General features: G+C 43.8%; 1 protein-coding gene across 8 annotated transcripts in view; it reads left to right on the top strand.

Annotated features, from left to right (window-relative positions):
- The first annotated feature begins 660 nt into the window (after nucleotides 1–660).
- Nucleotides 661–17,718, top strand: part of LOC311254028 (uncharacterized protein) — a 31,382-nt gene continuing 14,324 nt past the window's right edge. For all 8 annotated transcript variants that reach the window (XR_014622147.1, XR_014622148.1, XR_014622149.1 and 5 more), the window contains exons 1-3: nucleotides 661–754; nucleotides 2,684–2,846; nucleotides 4,070–4,177. Coding sequence is in view for 3 of the 8 variants with exons in the window: in XM_084384457.1 (XP_084240583.1) it covers nucleotides 4,146–4,177 (32 nt within the window). In the remaining 5 variants the exon portion in view is untranslated. The remainder of the gene's footprint in view (nucleotides 755–2,683; nucleotides 2,847–4,069; nucleotides 4,178–17,718) is intronic.

Raw genomic sequence — 17,718 nt, 5'->3', positions numbered from 1 at the left:
AATGCAACACAGAAATGGTTTAAAGACAACAAGGTGAATGTTCTGGAGTGGCCCAGTCAAAGCCTAGACCTCAGTCCAATAGAGAATTTGTGGCTGGACTTGAAAAGGGCTGTTCACACCCGACCCCCATTCAACCTCACAGAGCTTGAGCAGTTTTGCAAAGAAGAATGGAGTAAAATTGCAGTGTCCAGATGTGCAGGCCTGATTAAGATCTATCCACACACACACAGATTCAGTGATTGTATTGAGGGCAAAGGTGCATCTACTAAATACTGACTTTAAGGGGCAAATACTTATGCAGTCACTTATTTTACATTATATATATTCAGTTAATTTACATCAATTTGTAGAAATCTGTTTTCACTTTGACACTGAAGAGGTTTTTTTTGTTATATATTTTTGTTTTGTATATATTTTCTATATTGTCCATGATTCCATTTCTAAAAGCAATGAAAAGGGGAAAACAAATATATATTTATATATGTTAATGGGAGATATGAGATCTCAATATCTGCTCTTATGGCAAGCAAAATGATTTGTGACAAAGCCCCTGCAGACCAGACTAGGAAACCCGTTTAATTCGCTGAGTAGCACGTTACCTTCCCTTCATTAAATCGCCATTACATTGTCACTTCCGCCGGTAGGCTTTTAATGTGAAATCTAACAGGAAGTGGACTATCATACAACCGCCGGCGTTACAGCGCCGTGCCACCGCTGAAGTCGATGAAACAGGGTATAACAAGCAGCGTGTTCAGTAAGTACTAAGTATTTCATTAAAATATACAGTAGCGTAACCATGACAAGCCATGACAGTTTGATGCGTTGTGTAGCCATTTTTTATTTACTAAAACTGTCGGCTTTCTTGTTTAAAGGTCGCTTGCCGAACACAGGTGTATCATAAATTAGCACTTGCTAACAGTCACAGTCAGCTTAAGACAGTTATCAGAGTTTTCGGTCACCAGGGTGGACTGACTCGTTAAAATTAAGGTCATTTGTATGTTCGGGTGTCAGTTATTTTATTTATTTTTTATATTTTATGTTTGCCACGGTAGGAATGTAGCGGCTATATTCACTGAGTCCATCACACCTGGTGTGGGGGGATGGGTGGTTGGTTTCGCAGCACAATGCACTTGACTTGATCACAATTTGACCGGAAGTCATGCTTATGTGGGCTACGATAATCCAACCATATTGAAGTGGGCAAAGTTTTTAGAGCCATGCTTTTCAGACGAGGCGCAGTTAATATCGAAGATTTAGTGTTGGTTGGTTATAGTCATTAAACAGTGTAGCAAGCCAGGTTTTGCTTAGAATATTAATTAAGAATGTAGTGGATGTGTAACCTAAATCATGCCAGTGGAAATCAAATTCAGAGAATATATGTGTATATATATATATCATAGAAGAAAATAATAAATGAACAATATGTTAAATGAAGGATTTGGGGGCCCCACTGTACTGATTGATTTCATTACACAATAAACTCAATATTTCACAACTAAATTCAAGCTGGATTTAACAGAAATTGAGCTGGAATAGCACAATAAAAAAAAAAAGAGATGGTAAAAATGGAATGTTTACGCTTGCTGCTTTTCAGTTTGCTAAGGGGAAGAGTCCATATGCTACTTGGGTAACATATTGTTTAAAACCCTGTAACCTTATTTTACTAGAACTGATGCCTAAGCTATCTCATTTTTTATTAATTTCTTTGCAGTTTGATCCCGATCTGAGTCATTTAATATTTAGTATCTGCCGATACCAAGTCCCGATCCGATACTTAGCCCAATATTTTCTTAGATAATACAGCTGCATTACGAAAAAAAACACCTGCATCCAAGCTGTTCTTAATAGCTTTTTTTTATTTTGTTGAAACAAAGTAAATACTTTCATATGGCTCTTTCTTATTCTGCATACCCTATTGCAACATTGGTTTTCATTAGTTTAACAAAAACAACAAGTAAACAAAGTCAGTAAGTAAACCCTGATCCTCTACCACAGAGGTGGGCTGGTTATCCGGAGCGATGAATTCAATGACCTCTGTAATATTTGTTGCCATGTCGCTGACTCGAGGATATTTCTTTTTCCTTTGGAAAGTATCCACGAGTGTTTGTTGCTTCGGTGCCTTTGCCTGTATTGCTTGAGTGAACTCATGTTTTTGTTTATGTGCTAAACAGATAATAAGAATTTTTTATCTATTATTATTTATTGTTTCTAGAGCAGCAACAGTAAAGCTAACAGCAGGAACATCACTATATAAACTAATATATCACTGGAAATGAGTCAAAATGTAGGTAAACATAAATACATATTCCTTAAAATCATAATATTGAGTGAAGTTTAGAAAGGATAAAGAATACAGACGTCAGTCAGTAACAGCCATTCACCCTGTCCTCCTCCCTCTGCTGAGGTGATGCACTGCCTGCATGTATCACCTCAGCAGCAGCTTCGTGGCTGAAAACATTTTTTTCTCATGTTGACCCTTTTCTTTAAGAGCCCCAGCATTTTCTTGAGTTTGACAGTATAAAGACAGGGCATGAGCACACCACTACCACTTTTTCATAAATTCAAATTAGTCATTATTCTCGCTCTTTATCTACAGTGTGTATTTTTTAATACATTAAGCAACAGATCAAAAAACAATTGTAGTGGACATAATTTTTTTTTTTGTCTTATTTTTTTCTTACAGGACGTGGTTTATTCACCCAAGGTTCATTCTGCAAAGGAGACTTTGTAGTTGAATACAGGGGAGATTTGATTGATGATGACAAAGCCCAGAGGAGAAGAAGCTCTTACCACTCCTCATGCTCTGCATTTTTGTTTGCATTCAAGTGGAGAGGGAAAACATGGTGGTAAGATTTTCAGTTACTATACTGCTTTATAGTTATATACATTGTTAAATTTGACATACAGGCTTGCACAATCAGTGATCGCCATTTTGCCATCTGCTAATATGATCCTGCAATGTAAATGAAATACATTTCGAAATGTATCAAAGTTAAAACAAATAATTGTATAGGACCTGTAGGAGACTATTTTCATTTCTGTAATATTTTCCCCCTCCCTTTACTTGTTTTTTTTATCCTTTTTAAGTATTGATGCCTCCAGAGAAGACGGTTTATTTGGGTGTTTAGTTAATGATGATGCTCTCATGGGTAACCACTTCTTCTTTTCTACTTTGTGTATGGACTTTTAACTTTGATGTGAAGCAAGACTTATTTTTTGTAAGATTTCTACATGTTTTATCCTGCCTTAGGACAACGGATAAAATTTAGCAACTGTGCTAACTCCGGCATATTTACATTGATGCTTTTCGCTGATATGTTGATTAATATGCATTGTCCTAATCAAATAGATAAATAAATAAATAAAAATGAACACAGACATCCAAATTGTAAGATGAAAAAAATTGATGTGGAAGGAAGACCACACTTATGTGACATAAAGGAAGGTGAGGAAATTACATATGACTATGGAGGAGATGACTGCCCATGGCGAATGCAAGTTTGTGTCACAACTGCACAGTGTTTAAGTGTGTAGGGTTTATTGTCTCAGAATAACATGGTGGTTGAATGTAGCGTCATTTGAAAAATAAATGAAATCTAATCAATCTGTGTATGAATACTTTCACGAATTTATGACATTTAGGACAGATCTGAACTTTAATAGACATGTTTTCCTTTGGCAGAAATATTACTCTAATCGGGGACATTCACAACGTCCCCACAGTGCACTTTTACTCTGGTGTACGAGTACAAACTTTTTTTGTTTCTGATGACCTGGAGACAACTGGTCCCCATAAATGATGACAACGTGGTGTGTGAAATGTCCCCACTAAGCTTCTTGTTTTCAAGATGTGTGACAGCACACAATAGCTGAAGTAATTGTAGGAAAAAATGCAGTAGAATTGGGTGTTTGTTTTCCTCTGAAGTCTGGTGTGTAGGCATGTCTTTATCTTTAGAGCTAAGTCCTTAAGGAAATGTATTACTCTAATTGAATATTATTAGTGTTAACATCAAATTGACCAATTGCTTAACATATTTTTTATTTTTTTTCTTCCATGAAATCATTGCAGACGACCACAACCACAAGGGATGTTCCTCCTGTCACAGGCTCCAACCATGCTGTCGTTACAGAGATGGAGATAACTGATGCTTCTTGTCCACAGGACACTTATCAACAGGTACGTTCATAGTTGATGTTAACTTCTGGAGTCTCTGAGTCTTCTTTTAGTGCTGTTATCTTTAAGCAAGTAAATGCAACAAGTAAGGTCAATATGAGGGAAATCTATTGTGAATCAGGTGAGCCATACAGTTTGATCTACTGCACCCATAAGGCAGATGATTTAAGGGACATTTAGGATAGATCTGAACTTTAGTAGACATTTTCCTTGGACAGAAATATTGCTCTAATCAGGGAAATTCATGACGTCCCCACAATGCACTTTTACTCTGGTGTACGAGTACAAACTTTGTGTGAGGTTTCTGATGACCTGGAGACAACTGGTCCCCATAAATGATGACAACGGGGTGTGTGAAATGTCCCCACTAAGCTTCTTGTTCTCAAGATGTGTGACAACTAGACTTTTAGTCAAGACTGCCTAAACCGAGACCAAGACACTACCAAGACCAGAGAGTATCGAGTACCAAGACCAAGGCAGACCAAGTCAAGACCAAGACTAGTTCAGCTCAAGACCGAGACCAAAAGAAAACTATTTTTTTTTGCCATTTTGCACGAGTTGTAGAACATAAGCACCATATTGGGTTCAGCTGCTTAGTATAAATATGAGATTGTATTATATCAACTACAGGCACAATAATACAGAGACAGTGCATGTATCATAATGCATCAAATATGTGTAGCAATTGCATGACCGCTATTTCTACACTATTTGAGGATTGACTTCTTGAGTGCTGTTAAGGACTGACATGACTATAGTCCCAAAGTCATCTAACAAAATAACAAGCCTCCAACACCACCCTGCACCTCAAAAAAAGTCTATGGGAAACATGTTATGATTTAAATTAAATATGATTTAAATTGTACTTAATTTGTAGATGAAACGTGAATTTTAAATATAAAAGATACACACAATTATCAACTTGAAATTGCATTATTTCCAATTATAGTAGCCAAATTACACCGTATAATATCAGCATCACTGAAATGGCATAGGCCTAATGCTTAATCAATCACAACGATATGCAAATATTATTCAAAGGCCAATGATGCCATATATTTATTCAAAGGCCATTATAAGCACAATGTTTCACAATGTTTCCATGGAGGGTTTCCACACTGTCCAGGCTGACAGGGACTGCACTATGAGCGGTAAGCGCAAAGGAGGGGGGCTTGCTGTTTATGTGAACAACAGGTGGTGCAATCCTGGTCACATTACTATCAAAGACCGCATCTGCAGCTCGGATATTGAACTGTTAGCTGTGGCTCTCCGTCCCTACTATGTACCCCATGAATTCTCACATGCTATTGTCGTGGCTGTGTATATTCCACCGTCCGCTAACCCGATGTCGGCATGTGACGTCATCCACTCGACAATAGCCGGACTACAGACTGCTCACCCGAGTGCTCTCATTATAATCTCGGGTGACTTCGACCATGTCTCCATTAAAAAAACACTCCCGAAATTCACCCAGTATGTGACCTGTAAAACCATAGAGGAGAAGACCCTGGACCTGCTGTATGCTAATGTAAAGGACGCATACACCTCCACGTCTCTCCCCCCACTGGGAAGATCAGATCACAACCTGGTGCTTCTCACCCCCTGCTATGTGCCTCTAGTGAAGAGGCTGCCTGTGACCACAAACACAGTGAGGACATGGTCAGAGGACTGCTATGAGGCACTGCAGGGCTGCTTTGAGGTGACTGACTGGAATGTACTCTGTGAGCCACACAGAGAGGACATTGATGGCCTTACTGAGTGCATTACGGACTACATTAATTTCTGTGTGGAGGGCATTGTCCCAGCAAGGACTGTGCGCTGTTACCCAAACAACAAGCCTTGACTTACAAAAGAGGAGGAGCTGAGGGACATTCAGAGGGACCTGAATGTCAAGATCAAAGAGGCTAAGGACGGCTACAGAAGGAAGCTGGAGTGGAAACTCCAGCAGAATAACATGAGGGAGGTCTGGAGTGGTATGAGGACCATTACCGGCTTCAGACCAACTAGCAGTGGAGCTGAGGGTAGTGTGGCTAGGGCCAATGAGTTAAATCTATTCTTCAATAGATTTGACACTGCAGCCCTGGCCCCTGCTGGCTCTCCTGTTGACTGTCTCCAGCCACCACAGCTTCAGACCCCCCCTCCTCCTCCTGCTAGCACCCCATCCAACTTCTTGAGCACCTCACACCCATCCCCCACTCCTCACACCTACTCTGGCTCCCATGCTACCTGGCCTCCTCTCATTGTGGACTCCAACTCTCCCCCTCCTCGACCTGCACTGTTTACACCGCTTCATGTCAGGAGACAGCTGAGCAAACTCCCCGCCGGTAAGGCTGCAGGCCCTGACGGTTTCAGCCCACGGTTTCTCAGAGCCTGCGCCGAACAGCTCTGTGGAGTGCTTCATCGTGTCTTCAACATGAGCCTTAGCCTCCAGAAGGTCCCTGTGATATGGAAGACGTCCTGCCTCGTTCCAGTGCCAAAGACGCCGCAGCCCAGTGGTTTCTCGGACCGGTGGCACTGACGTCACATATCATGAAGACCCTTGAGAGACTCGTCCTGGAGCAGCTCAGGCCTATGGTCAGGCCGCACCTGGATCCCCTCCAGTTCGCCTACCGGCCCCGGATTGGAGTCGGGGATGCCATTATCTTCCTGCTGAACCGTGTCCACGCCCACCTGGACATGCCGGGGAGCACTGTGAGGGTCACTTTCTTTGACTTCTCCAGTGCTTTCAATACCATCAGGCCTGCTCTACTGGGTGACAAGCTGACGGCGATGCTGGTGGATCCCCCCCTTGTGTCCTGGATTGTGGATTACCTCACTGGCCGACCACAGTACGTGCGCTTGCGGAACTGTGTGTCAGATGCTGTGGTCAGCAACACCGGGGCTCCACAAGGGACTGTCCTCTCTCCTTTCCTCGTCACACTTTATACCACGGACTTCAGCTACCAGACAGATGTCCCCATTATGGACATCTAAATCTACCCAGCTCAAACCAAACTGGGGACAAGTAGTGGCGGCTCCAGAGATTTATTACTGGGGGGTCCATGGGGGGGGGCCGGATTGTTTATAGGAGGTGCTAGTGAATTCTGACACAACAAACACCAAAAAAATAATCTTAATAATAAGATTTATTGATCCCAGATTAATATACTGTACATAAGGGTTTTGTGTTTTGCTTTACTTCAATTATCAAAACAATCATACAATCAACCCAGTATTTATGTCCCCTAACCAAATAACATGACGGCACAAAACAAAAACAGCAGCTGATCACCATCACTCCAAAACTAAATAGAAAGGGTTCCAGATCTTGTCCGACTTGTGTTTCAGGCTGTAACATGTAACATCATAAGCACTGTGAATTATTTTAACAAGCACCACAGAGAACATCTGTAGATTTACAAAATAGTGCAACTGTGAGCAGCAACAAATGTAGCACAGTATATAGTTAAATATACAAAGCCATCTAACAAAATAAACTGTTACAGGCTACATAACTTGTGTGTCACTCCTCTTGTGTGTCCTATAAACTCCTCTCCACTCCCATCCTCCTCTGTTCTCCCCTCCTTTTAGGGCTCCACTGAAACTAACAAACAATAAGTAGCATAATTCAGACCTGTCAAAAAAGAATTGTGTACTCACTAGTCATAAGAGAATGATCCGCCTGTTGTTGTGATTAGCTGCGAAGCGGTCAATGACTGCATCCACATCCAGTTCTTTGGTCCTTTTTGGAGCTGATTGCCAGCACACCCAGATTGCTGGTTCGGGCATATCCACTTCTGTTCCTGAGGTAGGTTTTTAAACGCCGTAAGCAGGAAAAACTCCTCTCACATGCAGCTGATGTGATGGGCAGTGTCATGGAGATGCACACAAGTTTGCACAGGTCGACAAAAGCATCCTTGTATGTCCTCAATAGCACCAGCACATCATGGGTGGTGCTGACAACGTCCCCACTTTGTTTTTTCCTCACAATAAGTCTTTTTACCTGGTGAAGTTCTGCTCCAAGGTTTTCCTCCAAGACTCTACAGTGTTTAGCCATGGGCAAAAGGGCATTTTTGTCCATGAATGTCTTGTGTTTGGGGTTAACAGCTGCTGCTCCTTTCAGAATGTGGCAGCTTTCAGAAGAAAATCGCCTGTTCAATTCACTGATTAATCTGTCGATTACTGGGGAAAAAGCAGTGCTTGCAATAGTCATCTGAAGTTTCCAGTGGCTCTTTTGATCCTGTTTGGCTGTTCACCACAAACTCCAGCAGGTGGCGGGGCTGTTTTTTTCTCCTCACTTGTGGGCGCTGCATGTCAATGCTAAGTGACTCACACATGTCACTGGCACAGTCCCAGATTTTTGTCCATGTTTCAGCATTGCGTTTGTCATTGAGGGCATCAACAACTGCAAAGACCAGGTCAATGGCAGATGCCAGCTCCAAATCTGTGGCCTGTAGATGATCAGATAAGGTTTTTGTGAGACTAAATATGCTCTCCAGCATATAGATGTGCAGAACAAACTGTGCATCAATAAGTCCAATCAGTGATTTCGCTTCAGTAGCTCTATGAGCATTCGTCTGGTTGCTCACATCCACAAGAGTTGCTAAGATATAAGGGATTGTTCTTTTTATTGCCCACAGTGTAGAATATTGGCAGGCCCATCTGGTATCTGATAGTCTTTTCAGTTCTGCTGTTCGTTTAGTGGGCTCGAGTTCTTGCTGTTTCTCCATGAACACCTTGTGTGTCACTGCCCCAGAAAAAAAGTTGTACAGCATCTGGACTGTTGCAAAGCATTCTGCAGCTGGTTTCACATTATGCACACAGTCAACTAAAACTAAGTTTAGTCTGTGCGCTTCGCAATGGATGTAAAGTGCATGTGGCACTTCTTGGCGAAATTTTTCCTGGACACCGTTGTTGCACCCGGACATGACAGATGCCCCGTCATAGCACTGTGCAATGCATGCATTTTTGTCTATGTTGCACTTAGCCAATGTCTGTTTAACTGACTTGAGTAAAGACTGTGCATCCAAGCCATCTGCAGGGATAAAGTCCAGAAACTCCTCATGAATGTTGTCATTATTTAGGCAACGCAGAACAACAGATATCTGCTCTTTCTTGCTCACATCTTTTGTTTCATCCACCATTAGAGCAAAGTGCTCTCCTAGCTTAACCTCGTTGCTTACTTGTTCTCTCACCATGCTGGACATAATATCAATCAGCTCATTTTGAATATCATGGTGCACATATTTAGCATTACCGGGTCCACTAGATAATTTCTTTGACACAGTACTGTCAAATTTCCCCAGCAGATTTAACAGTTCAAGGAAATTACCTCTGTTGGTGGACTGCTCATCCTCTCTGTGCCCCCTCTGTCCAATCGTTTGACAAGCTGTAAACTGCAGTGACTCCACCACTGCTTGCATGTACTGCCTGTTTTCTTGTACAATCTTGCTATGTCCAGTATCAAGGTGCGTCAAAATCCTCGACCCGCTTTTCTGTTTTTCCTTAAACTCACACCATCCTTCCATGGCTAGTCTGTGAGAAGCACTTGCATTGTGCTGAGCCAGTTTCTCTGCTCCTTTTCTCCAGTTTGTGAACCCGGCATGGGTGAAGCTCTTTTCTGTGTGACTCGGCCCATGGCCAAGGTGGTGGAAAAAATGCCTACAGGCATGGCAAATGGCCTCATCAATTGACAGCGAGTATTGCAGCCACGAATACTGTTTGAACCACAAGTAGTTAAAACTCCTTAAAGTTGGCTGGGAATAGGATCCAAATCTCTGACGCATGTATGACTGGAGTTGAGGCCGCCTCGGTCCCTCTGCTGGGTCTTGGCTCAAATCCACAGGGCCACCAAGATTCCTGCCGCCCGTGACCACAGTTTCACCGCTCGTTGAAGCACGCCCTTCCATCTCGGCACCGTTCTCATTTTCGTGTCTGTTAGCATTACCTCTGGTCTCAGAGTCAGAGTCTGTTGTTGTTGGAAATAAACCCTCTGCGGATGCAGCAGTCGCCGCTGATTCCGCTGACGCCGTTCCAGTTAATGCCTCTTCCTTGTCTTCATCCTCCCCTTCATTCTCATTCTCCACGTTTGGCACCATCACTCTATCCTCCATGCTGGCGCTGGAATGTGTGTGTGAATCGCCGCAACCGCCATCGTCCACTCTCACTCATTTTTTTGGGATAACGAAAGTAAATCGGTCCATGATGCTAACTCGCAAGCTAGCGGTTAATAGCCTACGCCAAGCAACGTCAAAAGGTCAAATGTAACGTGCCGTCTGCGTGCGAAACCAGCCAATCAAATCACGTGACACAATAGCAGCAAGGGTCATCATCATTTAAAAAAGTTATGCCGGTGGCGGCAAGGAAGTAGATCCGATGATTAAATGGCTCCTCGGGATCCCCCTGCTCCATGTTGATCCATCTGAAGATCCCTGAGAACCTCTTCTCTAAAGACTTTTTTAGTGCTCTAACTATTGTCACAATCTGCGGCAGCTGCACTTCCATCTTGTTGAGGTAAGTTCCAGGACGGTGGGGACCAACATGCTGATGGTAACCACAATATCTCCTTCTGTGAGGTCTGTTGCCTCAGAAAAAGGCTCAAGCACAGTACAAAGGTCTTTCAGCTTGGGCCCATTCTCGGACTGAAAACGCAATATTTTCTGTATCACATTCGCTGCACATTTCTGTGACAGCCCTGTGGTATTGCTAGCTGCCGGGATAGATTTATTAGCCCCAAAGTGGGTCTCAAACATGTCTCTGACCTTAGAACTGCTGTGAAGCAGGGTTGTGAACTGGCCTTAGCAATGGCTCTTGCAATTACCTTCACTTCTTTCATGCCATCACTGACGACCAGTTGGAGCGAGTGTGCGAAGCAAGACAAGCGTTCACCTGATGACCACGGCTGTTCAAAGTCTTCTACGTCCTCCCACATCATTTCATCATCAAGGTCATCACTGTCACTTTCAGGTTGCTCTGAGTCTGGCAATCTCACTTTAAGGGCCCGCTTCATGTTGGATATGTTATCCGTCAGAATGAAGCTTATTTTGTTGCTAATGCCATACTCCTCAACAATTTCATCAAATTCTGAGGTGATTCGTGTCTTGTACTTATTTGTACCTCGTAATACAACAAACGGACCAGAGACCAAGACGTGTAGTTGACTCTTTACTGAAGCATCACTTCCTATCTGAACACTTGCGCATGCGCGCTCATTACATATCCAAACCTGCTCACTACATCTCCCCCTTTAAACTGAGACTTTCCACTTCTTTATAGAAAACTGAAATCATATGCTATTAAAGCCTAATGCAGATTTTACCTTCTACGCAGGGGAACAGATGACATGTTAACCATCACTGTAAACATGAGCATATATGTAAACTGGTTAGATTAACTGGTTGATTTCAATGTTACATCACTTATCACATCTCATTTTCTCTCTTTTTTTTTTTTTTTTTTTTTGAACATTAAGGTAAGTACATAACCTAACTGAGAGGTAGGGTAGACTGCCTGATCCTCTCTGTTGTGGTATGGAGTTTATTCTGCTCCATGTATACACACAACACTAAACTACAAATTCAGTCTTTTCACAGGCTTGACTTCCCTGCCAGCCCTGGTGTGTTGTGCAGAGTCTGGCTGGTCCTTAGACGATGAAGGCACCACTCTCAGGTGAGAACGGTTTCTCCGGAGACTGCCGGTGGAGGTTTGAACCACATAAGAGCGTGGTGTCCCTGCTGAGCCAGAGACGACTCCTGTGTGTGTTGTGTTCCGTATCCAAACCTTCTGACCTGGCTTGAGAGGTGGTGTCTCCCGTGCTCTGTGTCGTCTGTTGTATCCCTCAGCCTGTTGTCTTTTCAGCTCCTGGTCTTTCAACTCAAAAGCCCTTAAGTCCGGCCAGGCTGGTGTGAGGGTGTTTGGACTCACCGGAAGGGGTGTTTGAATGTTTGGCCCCATCAGGAGCTGTGCAGGTGATACTCCATGAGCAAGAGGAGTTGCTCTGTACGTCATGAGTGCTTTGTGAGGGTCCTCACTCTTCTGCAGCAAGGCTTTGACAGTTTTTACTGCCCGTTCAGCTTCCCCGTTGCTTTGTGGGTAACGGGGGCTACTGGTTACGTGTTGAAAATTGTAATCCTTAGCAAAATCTGCAAACTCAGTGGCAGCAAACTGTGGTCCGTTGTCTGTGACGAGTGTATCCGGCACTCCGTGGCGGCTAAAGATGGCTTTCATCTTCTCGATCACAGCTGTTGCTGAAGTGCGTGTAAGATTGACAACTTCAATGTAACGTGAATAATAATCAATGACAACTAAGTACTGACCCTTCTTCCACTCAAATAAGTCAGCTGCTAGCCGCTCCCAAGGGCGTGAAGGCAAGGGTGTGGTTATCAGAGGTTCTGTGGCATTTTGACACTCTTTAGCGCAAATTTCACACTGACGTACTTTCTCTCTGATTTGTGTGGTCAGCCCTGGCCACCACACTGATTCATGCGCCCTGGCCATGCATTTCACCATGCCTTGATGACCCTGGTGTAGTTTGTCCAAGATGTCGTTTTGCATGCTTAATGGGATCAGTATCCTGTTTCCTTTCATTAGCAGGCCATCTACCATCAGCAGGTCATTTCTGTATTGCCAGAAGGGCTTTAACTGTGGTGCCGAACTGTTTCTTTCCCACCCTGTGTGGATCAGGGAGGACAGCTGCTTACACACGGGGTCTTCCTCCTGAGCTCTCCTTATTTGGAGCAACTTCTCAGGTGAGGCTGGGAGCTGCTGAATGACCTCCTGGATATGAGCGTTCACGTCATTCTGAAGCACAAGGTCATCCTCTGTTGCTGTCGACTGTAGTGGCGCTCTTGATAAAGCGTCGGCTGCCACTAGGTTTTTTCCTGGTACGTGTATGATCGTGTAGGAAAAACGCATAAGTCGTAACCTAAATCGCATGATGCGAGGTGGGACGTCATCAAGCGGCCTTGAGCTGAGGAGACTGATCAACGGTTTGTGATCTGTTCGCATCACAAAGTGCAGACCCAGGAGGTAAGTCTGAAATCTTTCGCAAGCCCAGGTGACTGCAAGGGCCTCCTTCTCAATTTGGGCATATCTGCGCTCTGTCTCAGTCATACTGCGGGATATGAAAGCCACTGACCTCCAATCTCCTGAGTCTTGAAGCTGAGACAGCACCCCTCCTAACCCATACGAAGAGGCGTCTGCTGACACTCTTGTCGGTTTGTCTGGGCTGTACTGGGCAAGGACAGCAGATGAACTGAGCTCGTCTTTCACTCTATCAAATGCACTCTGCTGCGCTGCTCCCCACATCCACATGTTTTCTGCTTTCAGGAGTTCTCTAATAGGTCCTGTGAGCTCTGCAATGTTAGGTGAGAACTTTCCCACATAGTTGACCATTCCCATGAAGCGCTTCACATCGGACACGTCTGTCGGTGGTGGCATCTCCCTAATCGCTCTGATCTTCTCTGGATCTGCATGTGTGCCTTCTGCACTCACAACATGTCCAAGAAATTTGACCTGCTTCACGGCAAACTGACATTTGTCATTTAGAGTGAGGCCATGCTGCTGCAGTCTTTGCAACACTTTATGCACTCTCTCATCATGTTCTGTGGGGGTGGCACCGAAAATCAGGATGTCATCTGCATGACATAAGGTTCCCTCCAGGCCGTCCAGCAGTTGCGTCAATCTCTTCTGGAAGTGCTCAGGGGCCGACGATATACCAAAAGGGAGACGATTAAAGCAATAACGACCAAAGGGCGTGATGAAGGTGGTGAGTGGGGCTGAAGCTCTGTGCAAAGGCACCTGCCAAAAACCAGCAGTGGCGTCCAGTTTGGAAAAAATTCTAGCTCCGGCTAGTTTAGCTAGTGTTTCATCAACTGCTGGAAGAATATGTCGCTCCCTGCACACATTTTCATTCAGGCGGGTTAGGTCAACGCATATTCTAATTTTTCCATTTGGTTTTGGTACTACAACCATACCTGAGCACCACTCTGTAGCTTCCTCTATGGGAGAAATAACACCCATTTCCTCCATCCTTTTTAACTCTTCTTGGACTTTTCCCCTTAATGGCAATGGCACGCGACGTGGCACAGCGAGGGCAAAGGGAGAGGCATTGTCTTTTAGTTTAATTTTGTATTCTCCCTGTAGCTTACCTAAGCCAGTGAAAACTCTGGGATATTGTTCTTTGTAGCTTGTTTCCGCTGTTGTGATAGCCTGTACTGGATTGAGCAGGTCAAGGTCTTGTATAGCAGGTAATCCCAGCAAAGGAGTCACTAAACCTGGCACAACGTACACCTGCTGCTTTGCTACAGTTCCATTATGGCTAATCTCTGCAGTAAAATGTCCGTTCACCTCTATGGGAGCGTTGCTTGGTCCACACAGTCTTTTGGTTGTCGGTAACAGCCCCCCGTGTAGCTTTTTTGAGTACAAGCGTGCTGGGATAGCTGTCACTGCGGCGCCCGTGTCCAACTTGAACACCATCTGCTGGCCATTCACTGCAACTGACTTCTGCCAACATGTGTCGGATTTTGTACAATTCACTGTGCCCAGGAACAATGACTCAACTCTCTCATCCAAGTCACTTTCTTTAATTTCCTCCATTCTCATTTTAGTTTTACAGACAGCGGCGAAATGTCCCTTTTTCTTACATTTCTTGCACTCAGCAGTGCGGGCGGAACATGCATTGAATGAGTTTTCATGTATCCTTCCACATCTGCCACATTTATCATTTGCATAATTTTGCACTGTTCTTTCCTTCGGCTTAAAGCCACTCTTCCCATGTGGGGAGAATTTCTGTTTGAACTTGAATCCAACTGCATCCATGTTTGCCTCAGTGGCATCAGTGCTACTTCTTAATACAGGCTGTTGCTTTTTAATTTCCTCACTTTGTCGGATTTTCGTCGTAGCTTTCACAAGAGTTAGCTCAGAATCTAGCTGTAATTTCTCTGAAAGTGCGTGGTCTTTGATACCTACGACAAGGCGGTCTCTGATCATCTCATCTTTGAGAACTCCATACTGGCAATGCTCAGCCATTTTATGCACAGCTGTAATAAACGCTTCTGCCGTTTCTCCGGGCTCCTGGCGACGTTTGTTGAATTTAGCTCTCTCGTAGATAACGTTATGCTTGCAAATGAAATGCTTGTCAAACGCTTCTTTTACTTTGTCATAGTTTTTCTTGTCCCCATCCGACAGTGCTAACGTGTTCAGAACATCATCCGCCATATCTCCCATAGTGTACACTAGGGAGTTCCCTTGATACTCTTGACTTTTTTGATTAAGTCCTGCTGCTATGCGGAATCTTTCAAAGCGTCGGCTCCAATGTGGCCAACTACCAAAGTCTCCGAAGTCAAATGCTTCTGGTGGACTAATCGAAAATAGAGAATCCATTCTGTTTTACTTTCCGAAGGCTCCCCTCTGTATCATTGACCGATGTTGTGTCAACGTAGCTTCACGTTAGCTCTGCTAGTTCACTCACTTCACTGGAGTTGGCGAAAAGTTCTCTTCCCGTCGGTAAACTGCAACGAACCTTCCGTTTACTTGCGTCGGGTAGTTGCTTTCTTATCAGAGGCGAGGACGGTCACTTCTGACACCATGTCTTGTACTTATTTGTACCTCGTAATACAACAAACGGACCAGAGACCAAGACGTGTAGTTGACTCTTTACTGAAGCATCACTTCCTATCTGAACACTCGCGCATGCGCGCTCATTACATATCCAAACCTGCTCACTACAATTCGTTCACCACAGTGCTTCCCTGTGAAATGCCGACAATCCAGCAGAAAGGATTTTTAACTGTAGGAGTCCTTGTCTTCGCAGGCAATATGCGCAGTAACCCCAAGGAAGGAGCGAAGCCTCCTGTCAGACCAGAGGTCGGTTGTAAGCGCAACACTTGCCTGAGCTTCCACCGCTTTGATGATGTCATCCTTAACCTTACTGACTAGATAAGGTATCTGCTTCTCTGTCAAGCTGGTCCTAGACACAGGAGTGTATTTGCAGTCTATGACAGAAAGAAAGTGTCTAAAATTTGGATTTTCTACTAGAGACAGGGGCAGAGAGCATCCAATGACATGGTCCTGGAGGATGGCTTGTGTAATGGCCTGTTGCCTGGATGAATGGGCATATAAGTGGATTCTTTGTGCAAAGGAAGGTATTGTCTGCTGTGTGGTGTCTGCCATTGCCAGTGATGCAGGTCCTGCTTTGTACTCCAAGTACCTGCAAAATAGGGAAAGAGACATCTGTAAGACATCTGTTCATATTCAACCACAACCAACTGTCTTGCAAGTGATATGAAAATTAAGTGTACAGTCTGTAAGGGAAATTCTCCTTTGTGAGGTTGAGAGTTGCTAAATCTCAGAAGAATTGTAGACTCAGCGTGATGAATCGGATCTCTTTAATACATGCAGCATGGAGCGAAGACCTGAAGTGTTCTCTCCCGTCTTCCAAATGTTTCTGACTTAAACACAAAACAGAGTGGGGGGTTACAACATTTCTTCCCAGAACAATGACCCCTTGATGTTTGGTGGATCGTCTCTTTCCCAGGACAGTGCCCCTTTTGATACTTCATTAGAATGTAAATTTCATCTACCATCTATCTTCCTGTAACACCCCAGACGAGAGGCAATTGTCTCTCGTCTGACTCTGACACTTACGGCAAAAGGGGTTTCTCCCCTTTTGCTCTCACATCCTGATATGGTGTTTACAGTATATTTCTTACTCAATGGAAAACTATTTAATTTCTCACAAGTCTAAACATCAGGTCTTTGCATTATGAAACCTAAATCCAATCCAGTATGACACATTAACAGATCATCTCTGTATTTGACTTCATCTTTTTGCATAACTGCAGCACTATGCCTGCTCCTCCTGTCAGCCAACTAACTCATGTGTATTGCTGCTGATAAGAAATGAAACCAATCTTAACAGAAAATACACTTCTGCTCTATAAGGTCTGATGTTGTTCTCTACAGAATCTGTAGCTTAAACCATTCTGCAGCTGTAGTGGCATGATAGGCTCATAGGGCCACACAGAAGTGGACTTAACCGTGTTAACCACATCACACATTATACATACATGTACCATAAGGCTGTGTGTGTGCGCGCGCTCTCACGGATTAACAGACTGTGTGCAGCGACACTGTGCCGTACCGTATCCACCCCCCCCTTAAGACAGTGATGAAAGCCATGATCCCAAACAAAGAAAATACTTTCTTTATGTTTTACTGGATGACTGCGGTATGGAGAGTCCCACCATATGTGACGGCACAACACCTGACTTGGACATCAACTACATCGCATCTGTCACCACTATTGAAGAAGAACCCTGCTCAAGTCAGGACCCCAATGGCAGCGTAGTTGTTGGTGCTTTCCAAAAAAAAATGGCAAAAGAGTCTACAATAAGAGACACTTCTGTGTCTATTGCAGTAAGCCATATGCCAAAATTGCAAGGCATCTTGAAAGTGCACACCAAGATAAAATGGATGTGTCAAGAGCTCTTAGCTTTCCAAAGGGATCCAAAGAGAGAAAACAACAGCTAGAATATATTCGTCACAGAGGCAACTATGTTCATAAT

This window comes from Pagrus pagrus (genome assembly GCF_965226575.1).
Source record: "Pagrus pagrus genome assembly, contig: HAP1_SCAFFOLD_139, whole genome shotgun sequence".
Classification (NCBI taxonomy): Eukaryota; Metazoa; Chordata; class Actinopteri; order Spariformes; family Sparidae; genus Pagrus; species Pagrus pagrus.
This window is presented reverse-complemented; position numbering and strand designations above follow the sequence as displayed.